This window comes from Myzus persicae, unplaced genomic scaffold (assembly GCF_001856785.1).
Source record: "Myzus persicae strain clone G006 unplaced genomic scaffold, MPER_G0061.0, whole genome shotgun sequence".
Classification (NCBI taxonomy): Eukaryota; Metazoa; Arthropoda; class Insecta; order Hemiptera; family Aphididae; genus Myzus; species Myzus persicae.
This window is the reverse complement of record NW_019103963.1, coordinates 90258-115077: the sequence shown is the minus strand read 5'-3', so window position 1 is coordinate 115077 and position 24820 is coordinate 90258. Positions and strand designations below refer to the sequence as shown.

General features: G+C 31.6%; 3 protein-coding genes across 5 annotated transcripts; 2 read left to right on the top strand and 1 right to left on the bottom strand.

Moving 5' to 3' along the window:
• The first annotated feature begins 737 nt into the window (after nucleotides 1-737).
• LOC111036971 (tRNA (guanine(37)-N1)-methyltransferase-like) lies at nucleotides 738-5701 on the top strand. Of its 3 annotated transcripts, none has more exons than XM_022319302.1 (7): nucleotides 749-926; nucleotides 991-1119; nucleotides 3524-3944; nucleotides 3999-4201; nucleotides 4350-4491; nucleotides 5290-5411; nucleotides 5486-5701. In XM_022319302.1, exons 3-7 carry the CDS (start codon nucleotides 3585-3587, stop codon nucleotides 5622-5624), a joined length of 966 nt encoding a protein of 321 aa, XP_022174994.1. In that variant the 5' UTR covers nucleotides 749-926; nucleotides 991-1119; nucleotides 3524-3584; the 3' UTR covers nucleotides 5625-5701. The 3 variants fall into 3 exon arrangements, with proteins under 3 accessions (XP_022174993.1, XP_022174994.1, XP_022174995.1); XM_022319303.1 differs by lacking the exon at nucleotides 749-926 and adding an exon at nucleotides 2495-2556 and having other exon boundaries at nucleotides 1012-1119; XM_022319301.1 differs by lacking the exons at nucleotides 3524-3944; nucleotides 3999-4201; nucleotides 4350-4491; nucleotides 5290-5411; nucleotides 5486-5701 and adding an exon at nucleotides 2495-2513 and having other exon boundaries at nucleotides 738-926; nucleotides 991-2365.
• On the bottom strand, nucleotides 5627-8845 carry LOC111036969 (integrator complex subunit 7). The gene has a single exon (XM_022319300.1). It carries the CDS (start codon nucleotides 8559-8561, stop codon nucleotides 5715-5717), a length of 2847 nt encoding a protein of 948 aa, XP_022174992.1. The 5' UTR covers nucleotides 8562-8845; the 3' UTR covers nucleotides 5627-5714.
• A 14779-nt stretch (nucleotides 8846-23624) lies between these two features.
• Nucleotides 23625-24515, top strand: LOC111036975. The gene is made up of 2 exons (XM_022319311.1): nucleotides 23625-24060; nucleotides 24250-24515. The coding sequence occupies exons 1-2, from the start codon at nucleotides 23625-23627 to the stop codon at nucleotides 24513-24515; spliced, it is 702 nt and encodes a 233-aa protein (XP_022175003.1).
• The last annotated feature ends 305 nt before the right edge of the window (nucleotides 24516-24820 follow it).

Sequence of the window (24820 nt, the reverse complement as noted above, 5' to 3'; positions counted from 1 at the left end):
CCTAGCCATCTATAGGTGACTAAGTTGAAAGTTAATCGACTTTCACTCGAGGTGACCGACTTGCCAGACACTCTTGGGCGGATAGGCCCATAGGGAAATCGGTTTTCCTGGTATAGGCACGCATCAATATTATATCCAGAGGCTCCAATCCCGAAAAATAAAAAAAAATTTAATTTAAAAATAAATAATAATAATAGGTAATATAAACATTAATTTGACTAATATACAGTGTAAAGTAGGCTGGCGGTTGTACCACAGATTAAATACAATTTTTTAGTTTTATTTAATCGGTGGTTGTACAGTGTTATAATGCGTAATTGTATAATATTTATATTGGGGCCTTCTGTATTATATGCGTGGATACCCGTTTAAAAATACAAAGGTAGGTACTTTTTTTTGTATGTGAAAGTGGTATGCACTATTCTACTCACATTATTACTCTGTACATAGACCTACCTACCTCATACTACTAAGTACTAGACAAGCAATAAGTATAAGTGTATATAAAAAGTGTAACAACAATGAGGGCGCTTTTTAATTATTCGATTACTCGTACGCACGTGAGACGACGATTTAAGATTTAAGATTTTTTATCGTGATTATAATATTCTATTACGTGTGATGGGCTTAGGTCAAATATATAAATACATTTATTTATATATATATATGTATGAATCATACAGTAATACAGTATGATCAAACGTGATGACTGATAAGTGAATAGTGATAACTGATTGTATGCTCAATGTGGTTTGTGAGATTGTGGAAGTGGCACACTATATAGTGACTAGTCACCACTCACCAACACATTTTTTCAAAAATGTATGCTTATGCGTAATTAGTTTATATTATTTATTACTAAATCTATTTTGCCAAATTTAATAAACATATTATGTATCCCACGTTTTGTGCACATAGTTGATGATGTAAGAAATAATTTTTAGTAGGTATATATGTATATTTTTTTTTAATGCATTTTTTTTACTCTAGCTAATACTGGATATTTAAGTTTGATGAATTTAATTTGTCGTCAATCACTACGTCATTACAAAAAAAGAAACTATATTCAATCAAACAAAACTATCATGAACGCATTATTGCCACCAGATGAAGTACGAGGTATGACAGTTTTTAAAATTGATAAATTCACAAAACCTGTAACTGTACCTGTTATAGTAATAAATAAAAATTATGTTGAAAGTGCTAATAAAGTGCTAAAAAACTATATTATTAAATTAAACAACTTCAAGCCAATTCGTAGTGACTCTAATGACTCTGAATGTGTTTTTTATCTTGATCCAGCCAAATTTTCTTCGGTTGAAGATCTTAACTTAACCTTTGTTTCTGCTGAAAATTTGAAATATATACAGATTGAGGTGGGTTATAATAATTGGAACCACGATGAAATTCTCAAAGCAGTTCTCCCCGAAAAATCCATGCTATCAAGTTATTCGGCAATCGGATCAATTGTACATGTGAATCTCAAGCCAGAATTGTTGGATTATAAGGATATTATTGGACGAGTACTTAATGACAAACTTAAAGGGTGTAAAAGTGTTGTGAACAAAATTGATAATATAAATAATGTATACAGAAACTTTGAATATGAAATTATTTATGGTTCATCTGATTTAAAAACCACAGTTAAAGAAAATAAATGCTTATTTGACCTAGATTTTTCAGAAGTTTATTGGAATCCAAGATTATGCACTGAACATGAACGTATTTTACAAAAACTTAAATCAGGTGATGTTTTGTATGATGTGTTTGCTGGAATAGGACCATTTTCTGTACCAGCTGCAAAATTAGGGTGTATAGTATTAGCCAATGATTTGAATCCTAATAGTTGTAAATGGTTAGAAATAAATAAAAAAAAGAATCGCATTAAAGATGAACTTTTAACAATCATCAATAAAGATGGAAGTAAATTTATTCAAGAAGATTTGAGGACACATTACATTTCGTGGTCAAAGAAAATCACTTCAGAAAATAATGTACACGTGACAATGAATTTGCCAGCAATTGCTGTTGACTTTGTTAAGTATTTTAATAATTTATTTGAATGGGAAGAAATATCTGATCATTCTCTACCAATTTTACATGTTTATACTTTTGTAAAAACCGATAAAAATTATGAAGAAGGCTTAAAATCAATAATGGAAGAATATTTTAGTAATATCGAAGATGATGATGTTCAAGAAATTATAAGAGTCAGAAATGTAGCACCCAATAAGGAAATGGTTCGAATTACATTTCAAATGAGGAAAGACATATTGTGTAAATCTGAAAGTATTAAAAAAAGAAAATTAAATGAAATTAAAATTGAACATGGTGTCAAAAAGTGCAAAGATGATTCATAAAATGTGTAATTTTAATACTAAATATTTAATAATATCTAATATTAAAAATAAAATATAATTTTTCATCAAATAATAATATTGTTGTATTTTTTTAACTTATATTTTATAAACACACTTAATTTATTTTACTTTAGTTTTACTGAGTTCTAAGTCAGTTGTGTGCCAAAGCAAGTTTTTTTTACCTTTAAATTAGTAGGTAAATAGTTTTAATATACTCATTTACATTTAACTATTAAGTTAAATTTAGTTATGCATGTGTTTTATTTTAGTAATATTTGAAATAGTTAAATTACCTTATGTTCCGTATGGAATTTTAAATTATATCTTTAATAAGATTTATTATTTTTTTTATTTGTCATCATCCATTGTAATCATTATTTTTCATGAATCGGATATCGAACTTAAACCACATATAACTATAAAAATAACTTAAATTTTCATTACAAGCATGAAGCAGTTATAAAACATTAAAATAAGCAATAATATATTATATTCCACTCCCCTCAAACCAAAAAATAGGCTCATCCCTTTAAAACTATATTTTTCCTCTTATTGTATAAAATACTATGCATTTGTGCTGATAATACATTTCTATCACTAAAAAAACCAAAATAGGTATCAAAATAGCTCTCAAATTAGGAAAAAAATAATAAAAACTTAGAAACTCTTAACACGTTTAGTGTTTACTGCAGATTCCTTATTTGTCTCCTATAGGTATTAATTATAGGAAATAACATAAATTGAGTAGTTTGATTGTATGTAAGTTGTACAGTGTATATTAATATTTAAATTTTTTAAAAATAAAATCTTATTTTTTCAATGTTATGACAAGTGTACTTAAATATGATACACAGCTAACGTGTTAATTAAAAATAAGCACTTTTAAATTGCATGGTTAAAATCATAGAAGGACTACATACATTTCCATAACACTGCTAGATTTTATGTCAAGCCAAAAGAAATAAGCTAATGCTGAAGTCCCTAACCTGACTGAATACAATTAATACTATTTTTTTTGTCAAACAAAGGTATTAATCATTAATAACAACTTAAATTCAAAATATTTAAACGTGCATAATTATGATAAAATATAAAATATTTTTATTAGTACTTATAGAATAACAATATAATTTATTAATATATATATATATATTTATTTATAGAACTAAAAATTGTTGCATGTTGAAGAACTATCAAAACTCAATTTAAAATGTACATGAAAAGATGACAATAATGGAAACTACACCTGACCCTGTATTCAAATATGTGTTTAAACGAATTATTTATTTTAATTCCAATCGCAAAGATTTAATCATCAAAACTTTAAAAGTAATAAAGGATGAAATATTGAAAACAAATAGCTGTGATACATTAGAATGTATTGTCTATATAGATTCTTTCGGAATCTATTGTAATAATGAAAATGTTATCAATCAGTTTGAACGGTTTTTAGTTGGTAAATTACCAGATAATACACTTGTATACCCACATTATACAGTAAATTCAGTAAATTTTGAAGATATTAGGAGGTTTCAAACACATACACATTTACCTCTTGGTCGGTGTATTTTCGAGGCAATACAGGTACCTGGTTATATTATTAATTTAGTATGAAATATAAATAAACTATATTTATAGGTAATTAAAGAAAGTATTGACAAATTTACATTTAAAAATATATTTTTGAGCTTTAACGGTGGAAAAGATTGCGTCGTTTTACTATACTTATTTCAAGCTGTGCTTGAAGAATTAAAATTCGATGGACAAATCAAAGCTGTTTATTTTCAATCAGATGACCAATTTTCTGAAGAAGAAGAATATGTACAATCTACAGTAAACAGGTGCATATATCATAAGTTAGAGAAAAAATTACTTTAATAACAATAATAGTTCAATAAAATAAAATATATCAATTCAGAAAAAAATCATTGTTTTTGATTATTAAGTAATATAATTTACGTATTATATTGTTTTGATAATTCTTTTTAGGTTTAATTTAGATTTAACAGTAATCAAAGGTGAACTTAAATCTGGGCTTAATGAATTTTTGAAGGAGAATCCTCAATTTACTGCTTCTATCATAGGTACAAGACAATCTGATGCGGGTTCTACACAACTTCAGTTCTTTCAAGTAAAATAAAAATGATTTATTAAATATTAAAAAAAAAAAATTACTATACTTTTTTTAAAAATATTAAACTAGTTTATTATTTTAAAGGTAAGAAAATATTTTAATTAAAACTAAAATACATTTCATGTTTATAATTATTTTTTATTACTATGAAACTAACACAATTTTAGGCAATAATAAATTCATGTTAAAAATAGGAGGGGTTATTATTTAATACGATTTTAAAGTATTTAATTAAATAACAATATTTGTAAATACATGTAGGTAGTTATTGAGTTTTGATTACTTTTGTGAATAATTATTAAATAGTATTTTAGTGTTACCTAAATGCATTTAAAAACCAGTATTGTAAGGTATTTAATTACTGGTGTATTACTGAATACTATTTGTATATTTTTTTTCTGCGATCAGTTGAAATAAATTTATACTAAGTATAAAACATTTTTTAATTTATGGTCTATTCCATATATTTTAGCAGATATACACTTCAGTATCATATGATAAAAAAAGTTATCATTCATTGCACGTTTATCTTTATTTGCTTCATTTTGTGTCAAATATTATTTGAAAGAAACAAAAAATAAAATATGCAATGTGGATCTTTTATTGATGAAAATTAAATTTAGCTTTGGATTTGTAATCAATAATATGGACACTTATGTTCTGAATCCAATCCATCCAATTTTAATCAATTGCCATTCTACTACTAAACATTATTTAGACAAAATTATTCTGCTACTCTATTAATATAATATATTTCATACACTACAAATCGTACATAATATATTATTGTTTTAGAAAACTGATCCAGGCTGGCCTATATTAGTGCGAGTACAACCTTTATTGCACTGGAATTATAATAATATTTGGTCATTTTTGAGACAATTTTCTATACCATATTGTAGCTTGTATGATAAAGGGTAAGCGACTTCAAAATCAATTTTAATAAAAATAATAATATAACTCCAAAGTACAAATACATTTTATTTTATAGATATACATCTCTTGGTAACAAGTCAAAAAGTCACCCTAATCCAAATTTAAAATATATAGATGAAAATACTGGGGAAGTTAAATATTGGCCAGCATTTTTGCTTCAAGATAGCAATTCAGAACGAGAAAATAGATTGTAATATCTTAGAAGTATTACATTTATTAAATTAGGCAAAGGTGTACAATTAGCTTAAAAAAAATAAAATTATAACAAAAATTTTGTTTTTTCATTAATGACACTTTATAGTTAATGTGTTACGCACTCCAATTTGCCAAACAGATGCAGTATCATCAATCAGAGCTGCTTCAATATGTACTTGATGTTGACTTCCTTGGTTGAAACTCAGACAAAATTCTGAAGCAAAGAAGTCCTTATGTGGTTTTACTGTTTGTGTTAACATCAAATTTCCTTCAGTTGATCTAGTATCATGATTTCTCGTCACTAATTGTGATGTAATTGTTAATTGAATTCCATCAACTTTGCGGAATTTAGCTTTTGTTCCATGTTGTACAACTCCTTCAACTTTAACTACAAAATTACTCCCCATATTTACTGTAATTGGTTCACCATTAACTCTAGGCTGAGGTGATACAGCCAATGTAATTGTAGTAGATTGTAAAGTTTGGAAAAAATAACGTGGAAAACACATAGGTGTAGTTACCAAGAGGGAAGCTTGTTTTTTAAGGGATCGTATATGTTTATGAGTAATTGCTTTTTCTTTTACCATACTCATTATTTCTAAGAGCTCTTGTCTACATTTGACAATCAATTGTATCTCTAAGGAGCCTTCTTTTTCCAATTCAGAATCTAAGACTGGACTATCACATTTATTTGGAACTGCTACAGATTCAATGTTATGAGCCATCAACAAACATAAATGCTGTAAAAGTTGTAAGTGATATAACGTATTAGGATCAGCATCAAATGCTGATTGGTATAATCTCCAATATAAATCTGCGCATCCTTTAAACTCCTTTGCTCTCTTTCTCAATTGATTTGTAATATGCCCATAACTTTGCATTTCATCTCTAGTAGCTTGCACAATTGCTGAAGCAATAGCTGGAGGTGGAGTAGTGCAAAAACTGTTGCATGTAGACAATAAACGCATGAAGCATTGCAATAATTCACAACGCAAACGTGTGTATTCTGTTTGGAAAATAAGCATTAATGATGCAGCTTTTAATGCAGCAATTGCTCTGTAGTAAGTAGATATTGATTGACCTAAGTTACCTAATAAATTTGAAGGATTTGCAGTTAGTTGAGATTCTGCTGTACTAATGGTTTCTAATGCAGCTAACCAAAAATGCATTTGTTCTGAACCAACACGATTATTTAGGCTACCAAAAATTCTGGAACTTATATAAAAATGACCATACCTAACAGCTGCTCGACCAATTTTATAGTTGGTCCATAGGTCGGTATTTTTTATTACATCATTAATTACTTGTTTCACATCATCATATTCACCATAACCAGCAACAGTTTGGAAAATAACAGTACATAACAAAACCTTTGTAGCTATAGACTCATGATTTTTATTTTTATTTAAATTTGTCAATTGTCTTATAAAAACTGGAAGAAATGGTAATAAAGTACCAGGTAATATGCCACCAAAAGCAGCAATAGCTTCATATATCAATGGATTTAATTCAGATCCATCTTGTTGCAATGGTTTAACAACAAGTGAAACAAAATCTGGGATCAAACTTTTATTTGCCTTGCATAGCATAACAGACGACCGTAAACCATCACGAAGATAGTTTGATTCTTTATCAAAGTTTTCAGGAGTGGCACCATCAACATCCATTGGCTCATCAATGTTATCCGTTTTTAAAATACTATTAATGAGGGTTTGATCTGAATTGCTTAAAATTCTAAAACTGTTGATCTGTTGTGGTCCAGCTGATAGTACAGATAAAAGATAGCTTTGTATACAAACCTTCAATATATTGGCATCATTTTCCGACATAATATCTTCTTCAAAACAATAACATGCTATGTTTGTCAATACTTTAACTGCATTTCCAGCGACTGACTGATGCATTGAACTCGATTCAGCAATACACATTTTCACAAGTAGACTGTCTGTACTGTAATGAAACTGGCATATGGCTGGAGATTTTGTTAATGGTACGAATACACTTATAGCATCTGCTTTTAAGCTATTGTCAACATTTAAGCTCTCACAAAAACTGACCAAGTTGTTAATGGTTTGTTCAGACCAAAAATGTGCACCTTCTTTGGCAATCTGATAAAGACCAGATATAGCACACTTGCAAACTAAAGGTCGTTTATCTTCAATCAAAAATTTCAAAAGCAATTCTATTTGTTTAGGTACATCAACCAAAATGGACAAAGCTAATTGATTGAGGGTCTTCAATGTAACGAGAACAAAATCTTGAGCTGGATATTTCTCTAGCAAATCAGTACAAAGTGTTCTAACCATTGTCGCAGTAGTTGTGTCGTGATGCATATGTTTTAAAATGGGAATTAGTTCAAGTTTCATAACAACATCAGTTGAAATACCTCTAATCATATTTGAAATTTTACTGCACATACTTACAGCAAATGATTTTGATTGTGCTGCAAATTGTGCTGCTGCATAAATTGCCGACTCTACTTCGACAGCATTGTGAGAATCTAAACTTGTACGTATACTGTGATGCACTTGTCCTCTTTCTGGAATAATTCGTGCAACACTGCCCAATGTACGTAAAGTCAACCCTCTAGCAACAGGGTCGTTGGAGTGAATTACACTATAAATTCTACGAACAAACTCGTCAATATTTAAAATTTTGTCAATGTGCTTTTCCGTTTGCTGACAAACCCGTAAGACCCAAAGTCGAAGGAAATTATTGCCGAGACGAAAAACATCGGCAAGCTTCAAGAACGACGAATTAATAAGAATCGGAAAAGGATATTTTTCAATTAGTCGAGGAAAGCGTACAATGGCCTCGCATTGTTCGCCAACACGACTGGACCGTAAGCCTTTATCGAGTTCGATCAAAGCAGAATTGGCATCTTGATCAGGTTCTCCCAGGAGGGTTTCACAAATGGCACTCCGAAGAGCCGGCATCTCCAAATGGCGTGTTGTATACAATTTTAACTAACCACTTAACAATGCACTGGAATTTCACAAAAATTGAGAACGTCTTCTCTACTTGTTTTAAGATTATGACTATAGTATATTATATCCCGATCAACAATTGTATTCAGTATCGTAAATTGTCAGTTGTCTCGCCATTAGTTCGCAGCGTTCGCTTGAATAATTATTAATATTAACACTCGTATTAACATAAACAATAAAATGTAAATAATAATAATAATAAAAGTTATCTGATAAGTGATAACACAAATATGAAGTTTGTGTCGATAATTGATAGTTGTAAACATAAACGGCCGGGTATCGGACCCATAGATATATACAATTTGTTATATAATATATATATATATATAACGTGTATATATCTATGATCGGGCCATGAACTTAAACTAACGTATAATATTTGTTACTGAAAATATACGAGTGTAAGTACTGGTGAGTACTTTAAACATAAAATAAACCTACAAATAAAAAAAGTATGTATAAACTTCCTCATAAGTTCGACAAACCTATAATCAACATATGACCAACGTTAAAGAAACGTACATTTATTACGGAAAATATACGAGTTTCCGTAAACGTCGATTAAACGTAAAATAATCAAATTTTAAAGTATATTAAAGATACCGATTTTGTACGAATATTAACTACGTACATATGTTCACCAAAAATGTACTCATTTTATACGTAGATTATACGTGCTATACTGCTATGATTACTGGGAGTACGCACGGATGTAGTGAAACTTCTTTACAAAAATATGTTCATGGCTATCAAATATTACCGAAGTTAGTAATGTAAAAATAAAAAAAATAAAATTTTCAATTGAAATTAATTTGTTACTATTATTAACCAAAGACAAGACACATTTTATTATTCATCGCCAAAGAATCCTTACAAGTTAAAGGGTCCAAACAGACGACCGGATTTTGTGGTCCGGTTTTCTTTAAAAATTAGTTACATAATTACATTTTGGGGTAAACACCGAACATCTTAACAGTGACGTTTTATTCGGCCGGTCAGTTCGCACAATTCACCAGAACCGCGGTATATTCACTGCGTTAGGAGGAACACGGCGACTGTACCCGGCAAAATCCGATCGTCTGATTGGGTCGAGTACCTAAGCCACGCCCGTGACGCTTTTTGGTCGCAAAAGCTAAGTCAATGAATCCGACAAAAACGCTACCTCGCCTTCATAAGTTTCACTCAAAAAAAAATCACCAGACAAGACACCGTAATATCTTTTCTATGCACCGTAAGCTAGGGGAATGCCCACAAAGGCCACTGCAGCCTGCAGGTCACCTCTATACGGGCTTATACCGCGAGCGGACGAGTGCAGTCACTGGCGCATTTGCTCGAGGGTGCAGGCAAGGGGAGCTAGACTTACCTCGACGGACACGGCTGGAGACGGCTGTTGTGACAACGACGACGGAAACAAGAAAAACACATGACCGAGGGAAGGCTGCTATCAGACATCAGTGCTAATAGGAATAGGCGACGACTCTTTATTCTACGGATGGAATTACCTGCAGTTACCACTTGGCAAAAGGGGGAGAATCGGTGGACCGTACCATGATATAATAAACTTTTAAAAGTTTATTATATCATGGACCGTACTGCAATGCTCCGCGGTCCTGATACCTTCCGTGGTTTTCTTGGTAGCCCAAGAGTCGCGTACCGCCGTGCACTGAAACGTACCTAATCAGTTTCCGCGGGTCTCGGCAATACACTAATACAGTGACGTCCGTGTTCCTACCTCGGCTCTATCGCTCACGCGTCGTGCTCAGCAGTGTCCGCCGCTGTCACTATAGTCATATTCGCGTACGCCGCCGTCGTCGGACATGCCGCAGGGGCGGCATCGTTAACCACGCCGGTACTACTAGCCGCCATGTCGTCATCGTCGTCCATCGCTCCTAGGACGACCGAAGCAGCCGAGCCCGCGCCAAGCCACCAGATAGTCTAGTGAACACCGTCGCGCATCATCGTGCGGCCGCTGAACGTGTTCGGGTGACTTACCGCCGTACACTGTAAAGTGCTCTTTCACGTACCAATCCCCTATATCGCCGCCATCTTGTCTGGTGTTCCTCCGCTTCGTCGCACACCGTTTTGACCATTCCGCCTAAAAGGGCGTCTACGACGTCGTCAACTCATTTCCCTTCGGTCTCAATCTCTGTCGTATCTTCTACTAGTTCCATTATAATTCATATGATCATCAAATCGACGACAAGTTGCTATTGATTCGATATTGGTGGCCATGTTTCTTCGGTATACTAGCAGAACCAGTAATCCTCCTCAGTAGGAGACGAAATTGTTAATTGTTTGAAAAAAAAAAAAACAATCTTGTCTTTAACAGTCACCGAAAAATTCAAATATTCCCCAGACGACGGGTACAACGTCGTCTGTTACTAGCCTTTAGCCAACAAGTAAGACCAAAGAACAAACGTACCAAAGATCTTCGCTCTTAACGGCCCCGGCGTTCGGATTTCGGGTCCGCTTGTTCTCCGAAACATTATTATTATATTGATACACACTAATATGTGTAGAATAATATATTGATATTTGATGCTTTCGTTTGTTAAACATTTTTATTTTTCACTTAGTGTACAACTTTAGCATCGTACTTCATATATTGTACTTAACTCAAACTCATATCCTAAAATATTATCATGGGCGGATAGGCCTACCGGGAAACCGGGCATTTCCCGGTGGGCCCCCCCTTCGTATTTCGGTAATGGTGCCCCTTGAGGGGCGCACCCAGAATTTTTTTTTTTTTTTTTGGGGGGGGGAGTAAATTCAAAAAATTTGAATATTAATAGGTAATATTTATTTTGAAATATGTACAGAAATCTTAAAGCTTGTTTACAATCTTATAAAGTTGAGACCCCTTGTCCTTTGCTCCCCATTATTAAGAGTACTTCTGAAGTTTGAACATCGATTTCTCTGTGAATATGAAGCATAGCGGTTTGAGATAAACTAAATTGTATCGATAAAAATGTATAATCTAGACGTTTCCGGTATCCTACACAGTACACAGTTTCAACTAACGACATCGCGACGATAATAATAAACAACAGAGGTCTCTCCCGGGGCCCGGAATGACAGGTATAAATATAATATAATATTATGACATTATGTTATACCCTAATGTTTAAATTTCGATAGTTGATATTTTTTTTTACAATAATTTAAAGTCAAATGTCAATTGTCAATAAACCTAATAAAATATGTTTTGGGGCTAGCCATTTGGGGGGGGGGGGCTAAAGCCCGTTAGCCATGCCCTTGGGGCCCTTAAATAAAATGCAATTACTTACGATAGAAATAATTTGAAATTTTTTTTTCGTATGTGGGGAGCCCCTTTTTAAAATTTCCCGGTATGCCAAAATTGGCCTATCCACCCATGTTTAATATTACAATTGTTCGGTATGAGAATATATTTTTTTAAAATTATTTTAAGTTAACAGTTTGAGCAATAGTTTTGAGCACGCTTTTTGAGCTTTTTAATATCACAAGTGCACATAATATTGAATCGTTGAGGCATTTTTCTCGTATATCTCCGGACATTTCAATCCGCATTCCCTAATAATATTGCGGTGTTTATGATTATACTGACATACTGTTGTTGTCGTATTACTAAAATAACCTACTAAAAGTTAAAACGTGATGAACTTGAACTTTTCAGTTTGAACGGTAGGTACTGTGGACATCATAGGTATTATACTTGTCGACGACGATGACGACTTTATAAAAAGTCGAAATCGGTTTTTTCAGTCTTACTGCAGATGCGAATTTCGAGATATAATAATATTATGTTGTCGGCAGCGTCGTTAACATGGCGGCCATTGTTTAACGCGTAAAACATTGAGCGTGGGAGTGTGACGCAGGTCGCGCGAGTGGTTTTGTCTCGTTTTGTTCGATTAATACAGACGTCAATGTTTGTACGGCAAACGATTTTTCGTTTTTTTCCGCGAACACTTCGCTGTCGAAACGGATTTAATTTCAATACATAATAATTTTATAATAATAATGATAATATAACGATATTATATACACGAAACAAACAATTGTGCACACATCACATCATACCACTGCAGTGCCGTACATATGAGCCATTTGTTCTTCGGCGTCGTAGAAATGATGCAGTATTTATTTCATATATTATACAGGAACGATTTATTGTTATAATAATATATTATGCCATACACGTTTATATCCTTCAACGGGTATGCGATCATGATGATACACCTGCCGCAGCACACGAATTGAATTAATATAATATTTTACGAAAAAATATGTAATGTAACGCGCCAACAGAATATGATATTCCGGATTTAAACGAGTGTGTATTATACATATTTTTTTTTTCTACATAATAAAGTTTACATACACAATATAATATTATACGCAAATATGAGTTTGCAGCATTATACACTAATAATACCTATCATATAGTTACATGTCGACATGTTGTCAATCTTTACATTACACGCGCAATGTAAGTATATAATGGTAAAAGGTGATTATTTTAATGGTAAACACATTCGATTTTTATGAAATTGAAATTCTCAGAAAAATATTCTGCTTCGGAATATGAAAATAAAAACGTGCACGTTGTCGTTCAAAAATTTAAATACCTACAAAATAGTAAAAATAAATGTATCTCTTCAAGGTTAGGTTATCTTAAAAAATAAATATTTCGTACTTTTTGAGATAATTAATCTGTTAAAAGAATTGCTATGTAGTTAGATGCATCTACTGGCGATGGAATTAGATTAAAAATTATCAATTATTTTAATTTTAGAGTTCAAATTGTTTATTTTAAGGATATTATCAAAAACCTAACCTACAATCGCGTACATACAAAACTTCTACTTGGTAATGGCGTTTATTATATTATTAGATTTACACGATGTATGAACTAAGATTTAACCCTCTCTGTATTGTATAATACCGTATGGTAAAAATTCCTGTGTATAAAATGTGTGGACCGATTTCGTGAAAATGTAAACCAACTTTGTATTCTCCATCCTGCATGCCACCGGGATCGAGTAAGTAAATTCGTATTTTAAATAGTAATAACATTTAATAACCATTCGTCAGTCGAAATTCGAGAACATAGCCGAAATTAAATGTTATTTTCACTACACTAAATTACTAATAAGACGGTTCCTCTTTAATTATCCGAAAACTTGGCGCCAGTATCTTCATTAGGAACTGAACGAGACGATACCGATGACAAACGTAATATATACATCCCCGAACATACTTCCTTCAGCTGTTTGAGTTTCTTAGAAGTTAATTGTCAAAGATAGTTTGAGAAAAGCGAACACATTTATAGCATCGCACCGGGTTTGTGTAATATAATAATGATGTGTAATCATCAATCACACAGGATCTAATGGAAACGCAGTAAATATTTGTATTTAAAGTGTTTAAATAATATTATAACAAGGGGTTTGGTGTAGGTAAAAACGTGCGATTAAAAAACAAATTAAATATATTTTTAAACAGTAAGTGGGTGAGCGATCAAAATGTTATGGGTAAACGTAGCATATAGTTCATTATGTGCACAATAGTTTCTGTCGGTTAAACGATAAACTCGTATAGAAACAATAATTACGTAAAACCATATCCGAGTTACAGGCTTCGGGGATACAAACATGTACATCATATTATTATAATTCAATATTTTTAATCATTTCAACTACCTGTCTATTGTTATAAGTAACAATAAACTCAACATTTTAAACGGTGTAATTTATTTATTTATTAAATCTTCATAGTATTATACGAGCTGTTGCAGCAGTATCCTGCACCCACGCGACCGCCTAACGATGTGTGCCAACCTTACATAGATAAGACATAGTATTATATATATAATGTATGTTTTCGAACTTGAGCGTCTATGATGTGTAATGAGATAGGATTTTAGCTAAGATTAAAGAGGTCGTGCCACTGACACCAATCTCACTTAACAGACAAATGAGGGAATTTTTCGGAAAGGAATATTGTGAGATAAGATATACTTACTGTGATGTAATTGGTTGACACGGTATTGTTGTGTACTTATATTATTATTATTACTACTACTGTTATGTTCTCGTGTCTATATTCGTGTGAAATGAGTTATTTGTTTCACAGAGTGTAGACGTCATATATAATAATAATAATAATATATTGATACAGTGTTACAGTGATACGATTACTTTAAATTATAATTGCACATAAATGCAGTTCTGCATGTGATTTGAGACATTTCTTGGTTTAATACTTTATTTTTCCTACGAACAAACAATAATTTTCAGTTCTAATCGACTCACATTCATAATACTCGTCATATACCTACTACGCATGTATTATATTGCACCGATTTCATTAATATATAGTAAATATTTTTACTTCATAATAAATTGATTTAACCGGGAGCCGAGTGTCGGTGGTATGATTAAAAAGGTTCGATTTGAAAAGACGAAGGTGGACGCCGTCTATATGTGCTTTGTTTTTTTGCAGAGCAAATGATTGCATCGCTTTAAAGCGCGCTATAGGGCGCACTTAGTTTAATGAAGAAGACATGTTACGCGCGTTGATTTCTATTTTGATAACTTTGAATTCGGTACGATTTTACATGTTTTCAAGTCGAATACGATTAGAAATTGAAATACACTTTGTGGGAGTAGTCTCTTGCAATATCTCGGATCTATACTTTATATTGGTATATGGACAAACGCACGCTTCGTATTCAACCCATTTTAATTAATTTATACCAATTAAGAAAATACATTAAGTCTTATCTTAAAATCAAACATTTGTACATTTGTATTGGTTAATGTAATGTGTAATCTATATTTTAAATTAATTTTTTTACTATACATAAGAAAATCTACAGTTGAAATGATAAATTATACCAAATTCAATAATATTATATCATAGACATTTTGATTGTTTTTTTATAGAAATAACGAAAAGTTTACTATACATTATAATATATATATATGTGTTTATAATATTAGTATTAATGTATGTATGTAATATCTGCAGTAATCAGTGGTCAGTAATAACCTTGGTAATAACTAAAAATGTAATAACGTAAAATTCAATTTTAAAAGTTTTCACATTTACTTATCGACTTAACATTGTACACAGATCAAACAAACTCGATAACATAATATTATATTTAGTATTTTCTTTCAAGATAAGGCATCTTTGAAAAAAAATTGATCCACTTCAATATTATACAAAATTGTATTCACCAATTCGTGTGTTGTCTTTGATGCGAATATGCGATCTTATATAATCGAAATTGAATGTCAAATACTATTTTTTTCTGTTTACGGTTTAAAGTGTATACATGTATGTTAAAATACGAGTATATGCATCTTGATTTGCATCAAAGGAGCACAATATCAGTAGGTATTTAATTTCTTATTGATAAACCTTGTATTTATTTACGAACAAAATTATCATTCTTTTTACAACTTTCTTAATCTGTTATCTATAATCATATTATTCATGACTGTTTCATACTTTTTTTTCTGGCTTCAAATTGCTTCTAGAGTAATATATTTAAATTTTCTTCCCTTGAACGCTGCAACACATCTAATTTGAGCTTATGTCAACACGATTCTATAAGAAGCTCTAAGAAGCATAAATACTCATTGTTTGGGGTAAAAGTTTGACATAGACCAATACTAAAATTTCATATCTGACAACTCAATTATCTTGTCAAACCACAAACATTTTTGTATTCCTGTCATGACTGCATTCGCACCTATAAGTTTTCAGACGATGTTTTAGTGAAATTCATTTTTTGCACTTTAATATTTCGAATGGATGGGAGGAATAATTTGTCAACGAAAATCGTCTTAAATATTTTTACATATTTGCCATCAGTATTTTCACTTTACAAGTCTGAAGTCCATTAATTTCAGACTGTTATAGATGCGTAAAATTCTAGTCTGTAGTTAACATTTATTAAAAGTAATAATACCTAAATACATTTCAATTCAATTTTCCATTTCACACGATTATACTGTCAAGTCTAGACCCGTTAATCGGAAACTTTTAAATAGTGATACAACGACGACGACGAATGTCAAACAGAGCATAAGAAACATTACAGTAGTTCCATATAATATAATAAGTCTTAAAAACACCGAAGAGACAATAATAAGCTATATTGGATTTTAGACTTTGATGGATTCATTCGAGTGCGCGCATCATCGTAGTAAATGTGTATAATATTATAATTTATAATAATGTATTATTAAATAGTAATACGGCCGTAAATGTTTGTAACACAATATTATATTATTATATTAATTTTCTTCAAACCGATGACGTTGCCGCCACCGACGCCGCGCCACCGACGCCGCGCCGCCGCTGCCACTGCCCCCCTCGGCACCGTCTTACCACTCCGGTCCGACTACTGCGAGTTATAAGATGCGGCGCGGCCGACGTCGTTTCATATTATATTGTACACAGCAGTTGTACACACCGTGGCTACTATATAATAATATATTGTGTAATAATAATATTATTATGAATAATGGGCTCGCGTCGTAAATCGACGACGAAGGGTGCCGATCGTTTAAAATAATACGTAAGAATATTAAACATTTAAAAAATATGCTGTACAGGTATGGGCACGAGAGACGGGACCGGTGGCCTGATCTACCGATGTACCGTTTTTCGTTGCGACGGTCACGCGCAGTTCGGCTTTTTTGGAAATAACGTTCACGGCAATAATAATAAGGCTATAGGTTAGGTTAGGTTTCATCATATCATCATCATCATCGCCGTCGATCTTCATAATAATAATATATCGACTCGACCACCCCGAACCACCCAACCCACCACACACCCCTTGCAACCACACCCACGCACAGTTGGCCATTGCCACCGAACGTATATACTGATAGTAATAGGTGATATAATATTGTACAGTGATCGGTCGAGAACAACGTACTATTAATATAACAATATTCTCGAGGTGTACCTATTCCATTCAACTATTACGATATGTGCAGGGTCATACGCGTTTTTATTATTCTATAATTTATATTATATCATTATTGAGAGTTTCGGCGGGTCCTAATTAACCTTCGCCCCGACGGCGGTAGTAAGCGAGCGTTTACGATATAATAATAATTGGACACCGCGATGAGATTCCTTCCCTCACCCCGGGAGTACCACCTCGGGCAAAACTGTGTTTGATAAATGATGAACATCTTTAATGGGAATGATTTTTCTCCTAGGAAAAAAAATAGAGCATCCACAAAATTACTTCATTTGTCACGTACGCGCACACATGACAAGGCCGGTTTTCGAGCGGCGTTTTAAATTTGTTTTTTTTTCCAAGCACTTCCTGTACCTCACGCGGCTTTTAAACTATAATATAATATATTTTAATCGCCACTCATCGTCGTGGACTTGAGGTTTTTCTGTTGTAAGAATTTTTTTTTTTATTTTCCTTTCGAAGCTGTATCGCGAAAGGTGTGGGTCATGGCGTGCTACTAACCCACTCATCCAAACTGTTCAATAAAATTATTATTAAGTATTAGTGTCGTTTCAATAAAAAAAAAAAACCATCGAGAAGAATATAACAATATGATTGGGTTGATGTAAATATTAATATTCATATTACTGCATATCCAATTATTACAATTAGAATGGAACGTTTTTACTGTTTTACAGTTATAAAATCAGTTTTGCGCTCTTGAAAGCTTTAAATCGAAATTCATTATTTCTTATACCGTTATTTCAAGTAAAATGATCAATTGTTTGTTTAAGATTTTATGAATGAATGATATGATGCAATTTATGTGATTTTATTACTTTCAGGAATTAGAGCATCGGGTAAAACGTATTACGCCGATGTCTTATAGTGTTGGTTTTTATCATCTCCTTTGTAATTCTTGAGAAAAAAAACAAATGCACCTTTGCTCATTTTGAAAATACGCGTTAATCACGTTAGTTGGTTAGGTTAACGAGATTTTCTAGTACTCCTATACAGAGAATTAAATTATCCATTTCTCTCTCATTTCTCTGTTCTTTCCATTAGATATTTCACCTGCAAATCTAATTTAAAAATCTTGAAATGTTTGATTGTACTGACAGGTCTTTTCATATTGCTCGAGTGTGCATTCTACTATATTCTATCAAAGCTGTGATAGCTCAACCTTACTTGTCCAATACTCCAATAACACAATTTTAAATTTTCATTATGATGGTGTATATACTATTTACCCCGGGTACTTAAACCAAATTGTAGCAGACGGTGTAACGTATCGATTAATATAAACCGGCCACCGGAGTTGACTTTCCATCTATAGTTTATATATTTTAAGTGTTAAATACTTCATAGCGCAGTTTTGGGGCAATTTGATACTTAAAATATTATTATTTATTATTGGAGATTGAAGAATATTTTACCATAAATAAATAATAATTGTTTAAGTTTTATTATTTAACAGCAAAAAGTCACGTTTATAATTTTTTTTTAATACCACTATATAATACTATTATATTATAGAAAAATTGAACTGACTTATGTCTTCTAGTCGATATAAATTATCATTTTACAAAAATTGAATACCTATATTATACGTAAAACGATATTATATTACAACATTAAAAAAAAATTACACACCAGGTGTATTCATGATTGTGTACAATACATCATGTTTGATTTATCATATTATAAACAATATTGAGCACTACGTGTATAATGTGTAGGTACATATTGTTGATGTATCTGATAAAAATGTGTACACACCACACGGTCGTAATTATATACATTTAAATACATTTTTAAGATTAAATCGAGTATATAGGTATAGGTATCAACGTTACCAGTTTTACAAGTTAAATAATTTTGAGTCCAAAATAATTGATTGTGTTTGCACGTTTGGCAGGTGATTCCGGGATTAATTTATATTTGAGATTATGTACATATTATACCCACAAGTCCCGTACATGCCTTCCAATATATGACTGTATAAGTATGTATTCGTTTATTGGGCGTACGGTAAAGTATTGGCACATGCTGCAGGACCAGTCATCACGAGGTCATTTTTTTCTACAAATTGTGTTCGGTTTTTTGGATTTTCGTGTTGCTCTTATCTGCTGCCGACTGCTGGTGTGATAATATCATAATACTATAAAACAATTTTAATTCGGCCCGCTGTTCGAACAAGTCGACAAATTGTATTTCACGGTTGATGCGTATATTATTATTTGGCGTCAGTCGCGTTGCGTTTGTCTTACATAAGCGCAAAGACTGCTGTCTTATTTGCATAAGAAACGAATTTCGGTATTTTTTTTCCAGATCTGTGTAAATTTACATGCACCCACCGATACACAGGCACACAGACACACACACATACACAATACACATACATATATAATTTATATATATATATATGCGTTTTATAATAATATATTATTCACACGTTTAGTTTGTGGCCTGTGCTTTTTCATACGCATGCGTGCACATAGTGTTGATGAATAAACAAATACTCGCGAGTAGGTACCACGGTTCGATATCTCTATCTAAAGATTTAGATTTTTGGTGTCATCTGCATATCATTATAATGTTATTATATTATATCGAAATTCGGCAGTTTTATATACACATGAGTGGCGAACGCAAATGTCGTCGCCGCCGCCGAGTACAGATTTAATGTGGTGGATTTTAGCGAAACCGACGTGTGAACATTTAATTAGTCGAAAGGGGATAGAACATTTAAAGAAAAAAATAACGAAATCGGTCGTAAAATTTAACAATTCAGACTCCGATTTAAGTTGTTTCGTCTAGTTGTTAGCCTTAAGTCACATTTCCCACCACCGCACCGCTGTTATTATTGTCACGTTTATTTCAAAACGAAATGTATTATTATTATTATTATTATTTTTTAAATATTTTATAAAGCTTGAATCTTATTAAAACTCTACTCCTACACAATAGCGACGAGACATCATTATTATGAAATAGTAAATGCTGAAAATAATAAAAACGAAAATGTTACCTAGTAAAATAAAATTTAACTTGATAATGATAATGATAAATATATAATGTTTATGTATAGTATTTACCTAGAGGAAATTATAAAAAGAATAAATAATACAAAAGAAATCTCTATCAACTCACCGTTTATTTGTTTATAATTAAAATTATTCATCACTTATAAATTGCATTCATTTCATTCATATAAACAATCATACTTATCTATTTTTTTTGCTCTTTAAACACCTTTATATCCAATCTATAGTTAAGACGTAGGTACATTTCGTGTAAGAAAACATTCTAATTGTACAGCGAAAATATTTGACAAATAATAATATAGTTATTATAATATTATTATTTGACTTAAACGGCAAATAATAATATAATTATTATAATATTATCCTTTAATCGTTTCCCATGTAATTTTCGATATAAACGACACCCATATTTTTCTAAATATTAATAATATTTAATTCCCAATGCGCTATATTTAGAAAAATTGACACTCAATTATTTTTAAATTTTTTTCACTAGGTAGCTGAAACAATGGTGATTGTGTTTCCAAAGTTCGATAATTTTATAACTTTGTGTGAAATTGTTAAATAAAAAACCGTTTCTTAAAATAACATAACATTTTTTTATGTGTTATTTTTAAAAGCACTTGAAAATGTTTTTTGAATAATATGCCAAATAATAATAATTATGTTTATAATATCGCTTCGAATATATTTTGATATAATTATGTATCACGATGTACAGCTGATATATGTATACTTTTATTAAATTGAATTACCTACTTTATAACACATTTAAATCGTTTGTGGTCATCCACCTATATAGGTTATACGCATATAAATATGTATGCAATACAGCTGCAGAGCTGGGTGGGCAAAGACTTGACGTATATAATATAATAATAATACGAATCTTGAGATTCGGACGAAATTAATATTTCGTGTCTCTATCTTATCGTACGACCAGTGCAGATTATCTTATTTAAAACCACACACAAAAAATATTTATTCCCTTCGAAGTATCGAGTATGCATTAAGTAGATATATATAAATGTTATAGTATATATATATATATGTATATATATGTATATATATGTATATATATATATTTATAATAAATGCATATATGTACTAGTTTTAAATTAAATAAAAACGTCTTCGAGTTTACACTATAACACAACGCGTTATCGGACACTTAAAAATCGAATAATACTTTCGTTTAATCTTAACGAGGTACCTGTGTTTATATATTTTTTTTTCTTTCGAGAAATTAATTGAAATATAGATGGATCGTATTATATGTGGCGTTTAATACGAAACACGCGCTTGAGATAACACGAGATTAGCCGAAGGGAGGGGATGTTTCATTAATATATTATATTATTTTAATATATTCGATTACTACAGCGTGTAGTTCGGTCGGACAGTCACTGGCTATAATGATTTTGTATATAAAATTATTATTATAATAAAGCTTTATAATAATTATTATTATTTTCTTATTTTTTTTTATTTATATGGCCACACCATCGTCGTCGTGGGTCACTTTTCCCGAAATCGTTATGACTACTGTCATCGCCGCGCGCCCCGCAAACCAGTTGGAAACGATGGTGGCGAGAGAAGGGCAAAGTGGGTATAGACGTATAATAATAATATTATATTATATAGAGAGGTATTTTAGTGTGAAAGGAATCTTAATAAGAAGGTACTTCTGGTGTTTTGTCACATTGTCAAAATTAATTACGTGGCTATTCGGAAACCCGTCTGCAGCCGACAAAAACGGTCGACCGGTCGCCCTCTCTTCAGCCCCGTCCCACTAGGCCATCAACCCCTCACCGCTCACCTATCCACGAGCACGGCTCTCCTGCAGAATTATCCTTTTCTCTTTTACTCTGACTTCACTCCAACACCGTCCGCACTCGGACTCGCGTGTGTAGGTTATCACTCTCTGTCTCTCTTTGTCCCTGTCACTGTCTCTTTTCCCGAATCGAATTATTTTTTTATGGAAACACTATATGTATATTATATAGATGCATACACGTACAGCGTTATAATATTATATTTTAATACCGAACACTCTTTCGGGTTTGCCTTGTTGTGTCCGTCGTCCTGGAAGACCATCGAGACGACATCTCACACCGACCTCGCTATATAATATTCTTATATATTATTGTATATTATATTATTTTGATTATTAATATTACGAGTATATAAAATGGCCTTGGAACGTTTCGGGCTTTCTTATACCATTGGGTTTTTTCAGACCACAACACTTTAATCGATACGTGATTAAATACGAACGGTTATCCGTTGACCCTTAGTCAAACGTCAAAAACAAATAACTTACGTCGGACGAATGCGAGACAAAAAATATATTATAATATCCATACACGCGCGCGTGAATCCATATTTTACTATCGTCTATCAAGATGACACATGTTATGTTCTGCAAGACGAGTTGAAAAATTGTTTTTCCATCTAAATACAATATATTATTTAAATAACTGGCCACGTAATATTATGTACCAATATAGTAATATCATAATATAAATGAACATTTAAATTAAAATAGATTTATAATGGTATTTTTTGTGGAACAGTTCATTTATTTTATTTATTTTCAAGCATTTTAATAACATATTTGTAAAGCTTGATTCAAATTCAAATCGTTCATTTTTTGTTTCAATGAAACACTACGAACATAATAAAAAAAGACAATGTTTCATCAAAGTGAGAATTATATTGACTTACAACAATGTGTTTTAATAAAATGAAAATATTTAAAAAATGTATCTGAAAAATCATAATGCAATTATTTTAAATTTAATATTGAAATCTATTTTTATAAACATATTGTATATTAGTTATCTGCTGTACGTTGACCTGTACGGTCGTATTGCATTTTTCGTCGGTCGCTTATCGCTATTTCTATATTTATTACCTATATTCCAGTGTATATCGATATATAATTTGTTTTTGCGTACTTTATATTTCTTTTTATTCTTTTTCCGTCTATTTAAGATGCCCGTATGCAATAAATGTTCCGTTAATATTACTAAAGCATGCTCCATAAAATGCATTGATTGTGACTTAACATGGCACGCAAAATGCCAACAACTCACTAAAGAGGATATCGACTACTTAAAAGAAGCCAATAACATATGGCGATGCAGCAAATGCGCTAGCGCCAAAAGAGCCTCTCTTAGACTCGAAAATTCAACAAACCTAGAAAGTAACGAACTACTTGAGATCAAAGAAATTATTTTACAACTCAGAGATTGCTTTCAAAATCACAAGGACGATACAGCCAAAAATTTTGAAATTCTGAATACTAAATTCAACGCTATTGATAAAATTATCACAGAAAACCAAGCACTGAAGACACACATATCTCAATTGGAAAAACAGATTGAATCCATAGAACGTCGCCAAATCGCCAACGACATTATCATTGATGGTATTCCCGAAAATAAAAATGAAAACTGCTCAATACTTATTAAAAATATTGGTAAACAGCTAAATGTAAACATAAATGACTCTATGATTAATGATTGTCATAGAGTTGGTTTTAACCATAATAATACGCACCCTAGAAGAATCCTAGTCAGCTTTAGTAACCACCAAGTTAAAATTGATTTTCTCAAAGCTCGACAAATATTTAGGAATTTCTCTAGTAAATTTATTGACATCCAACCGGATGTACCTATATATATTAGAGAAAACTTAACAACCAAGGGAAATAAATTATTCAAAGAAGCCAGAGACCTAAAAAAACAGCTAAACTTTCAATTTGCATGGACAAAAAACGCCATAATCTTCTTACGCAAAAACGAAACAGATAAGATTATACGTGTCGACAGCGAGGACACAATTCAAAACATCAAAGGACAATATGAAAATTTAAACTCCTAAAACAAAAATTTGTAAATATTAATCTTACATATTTCTTACTATTTTACTATATTATATATCCTTCTCCTCAAATTGTAACTCTTATACTCTTTAGTCATTACATATCATATAATTTGCTATTATCTCACTCAATTACCTATCTATATTACCGTTTTCAAACCTTTTATAATCACTATTTTAATGTTATACAATCTATCAATTATTATTATTTATTACTAGCCTTAATGGATTTATCTGTTAACACCATACTCATATCGATCCCAGAATTACAAAGCACATTTAGCCAGCTTATATTACTTTCTCTC

What these genes read in the sequence shown, in the direction of transcription:
- LOC111036971 (XM_022319301.1), top strand. Translation starts at nt 1,014, where the DNA reads ATGAATTTAATTTGTCGTCAATCACTACGTCATTACAAAAAAAGAAAC.
- LOC111036975 (XM_022319311.1), top strand. Translation starts at nt 23,625, where the DNA reads ATGCCCGTATGCAATAAATGTTCCGTTAATATTACTAAAGCATGCTCC. An exon ending in CAACGACATTATCATTGATG is followed by an intron (nt 24,061 to 24,249) that starts GTATTCCCGAAA and finishes ATTTTCTCAAAG; the next exon opens with CTCGACAAATATTTAGGAAT.
- LOC111036969 (XM_022319300.1), bottom strand. Translation starts at nt 8,561, where the DNA reads ATGCCGGCTCTTCGGAGTGCCATTTGTGAAACCCTCCTGGGAGAACCT.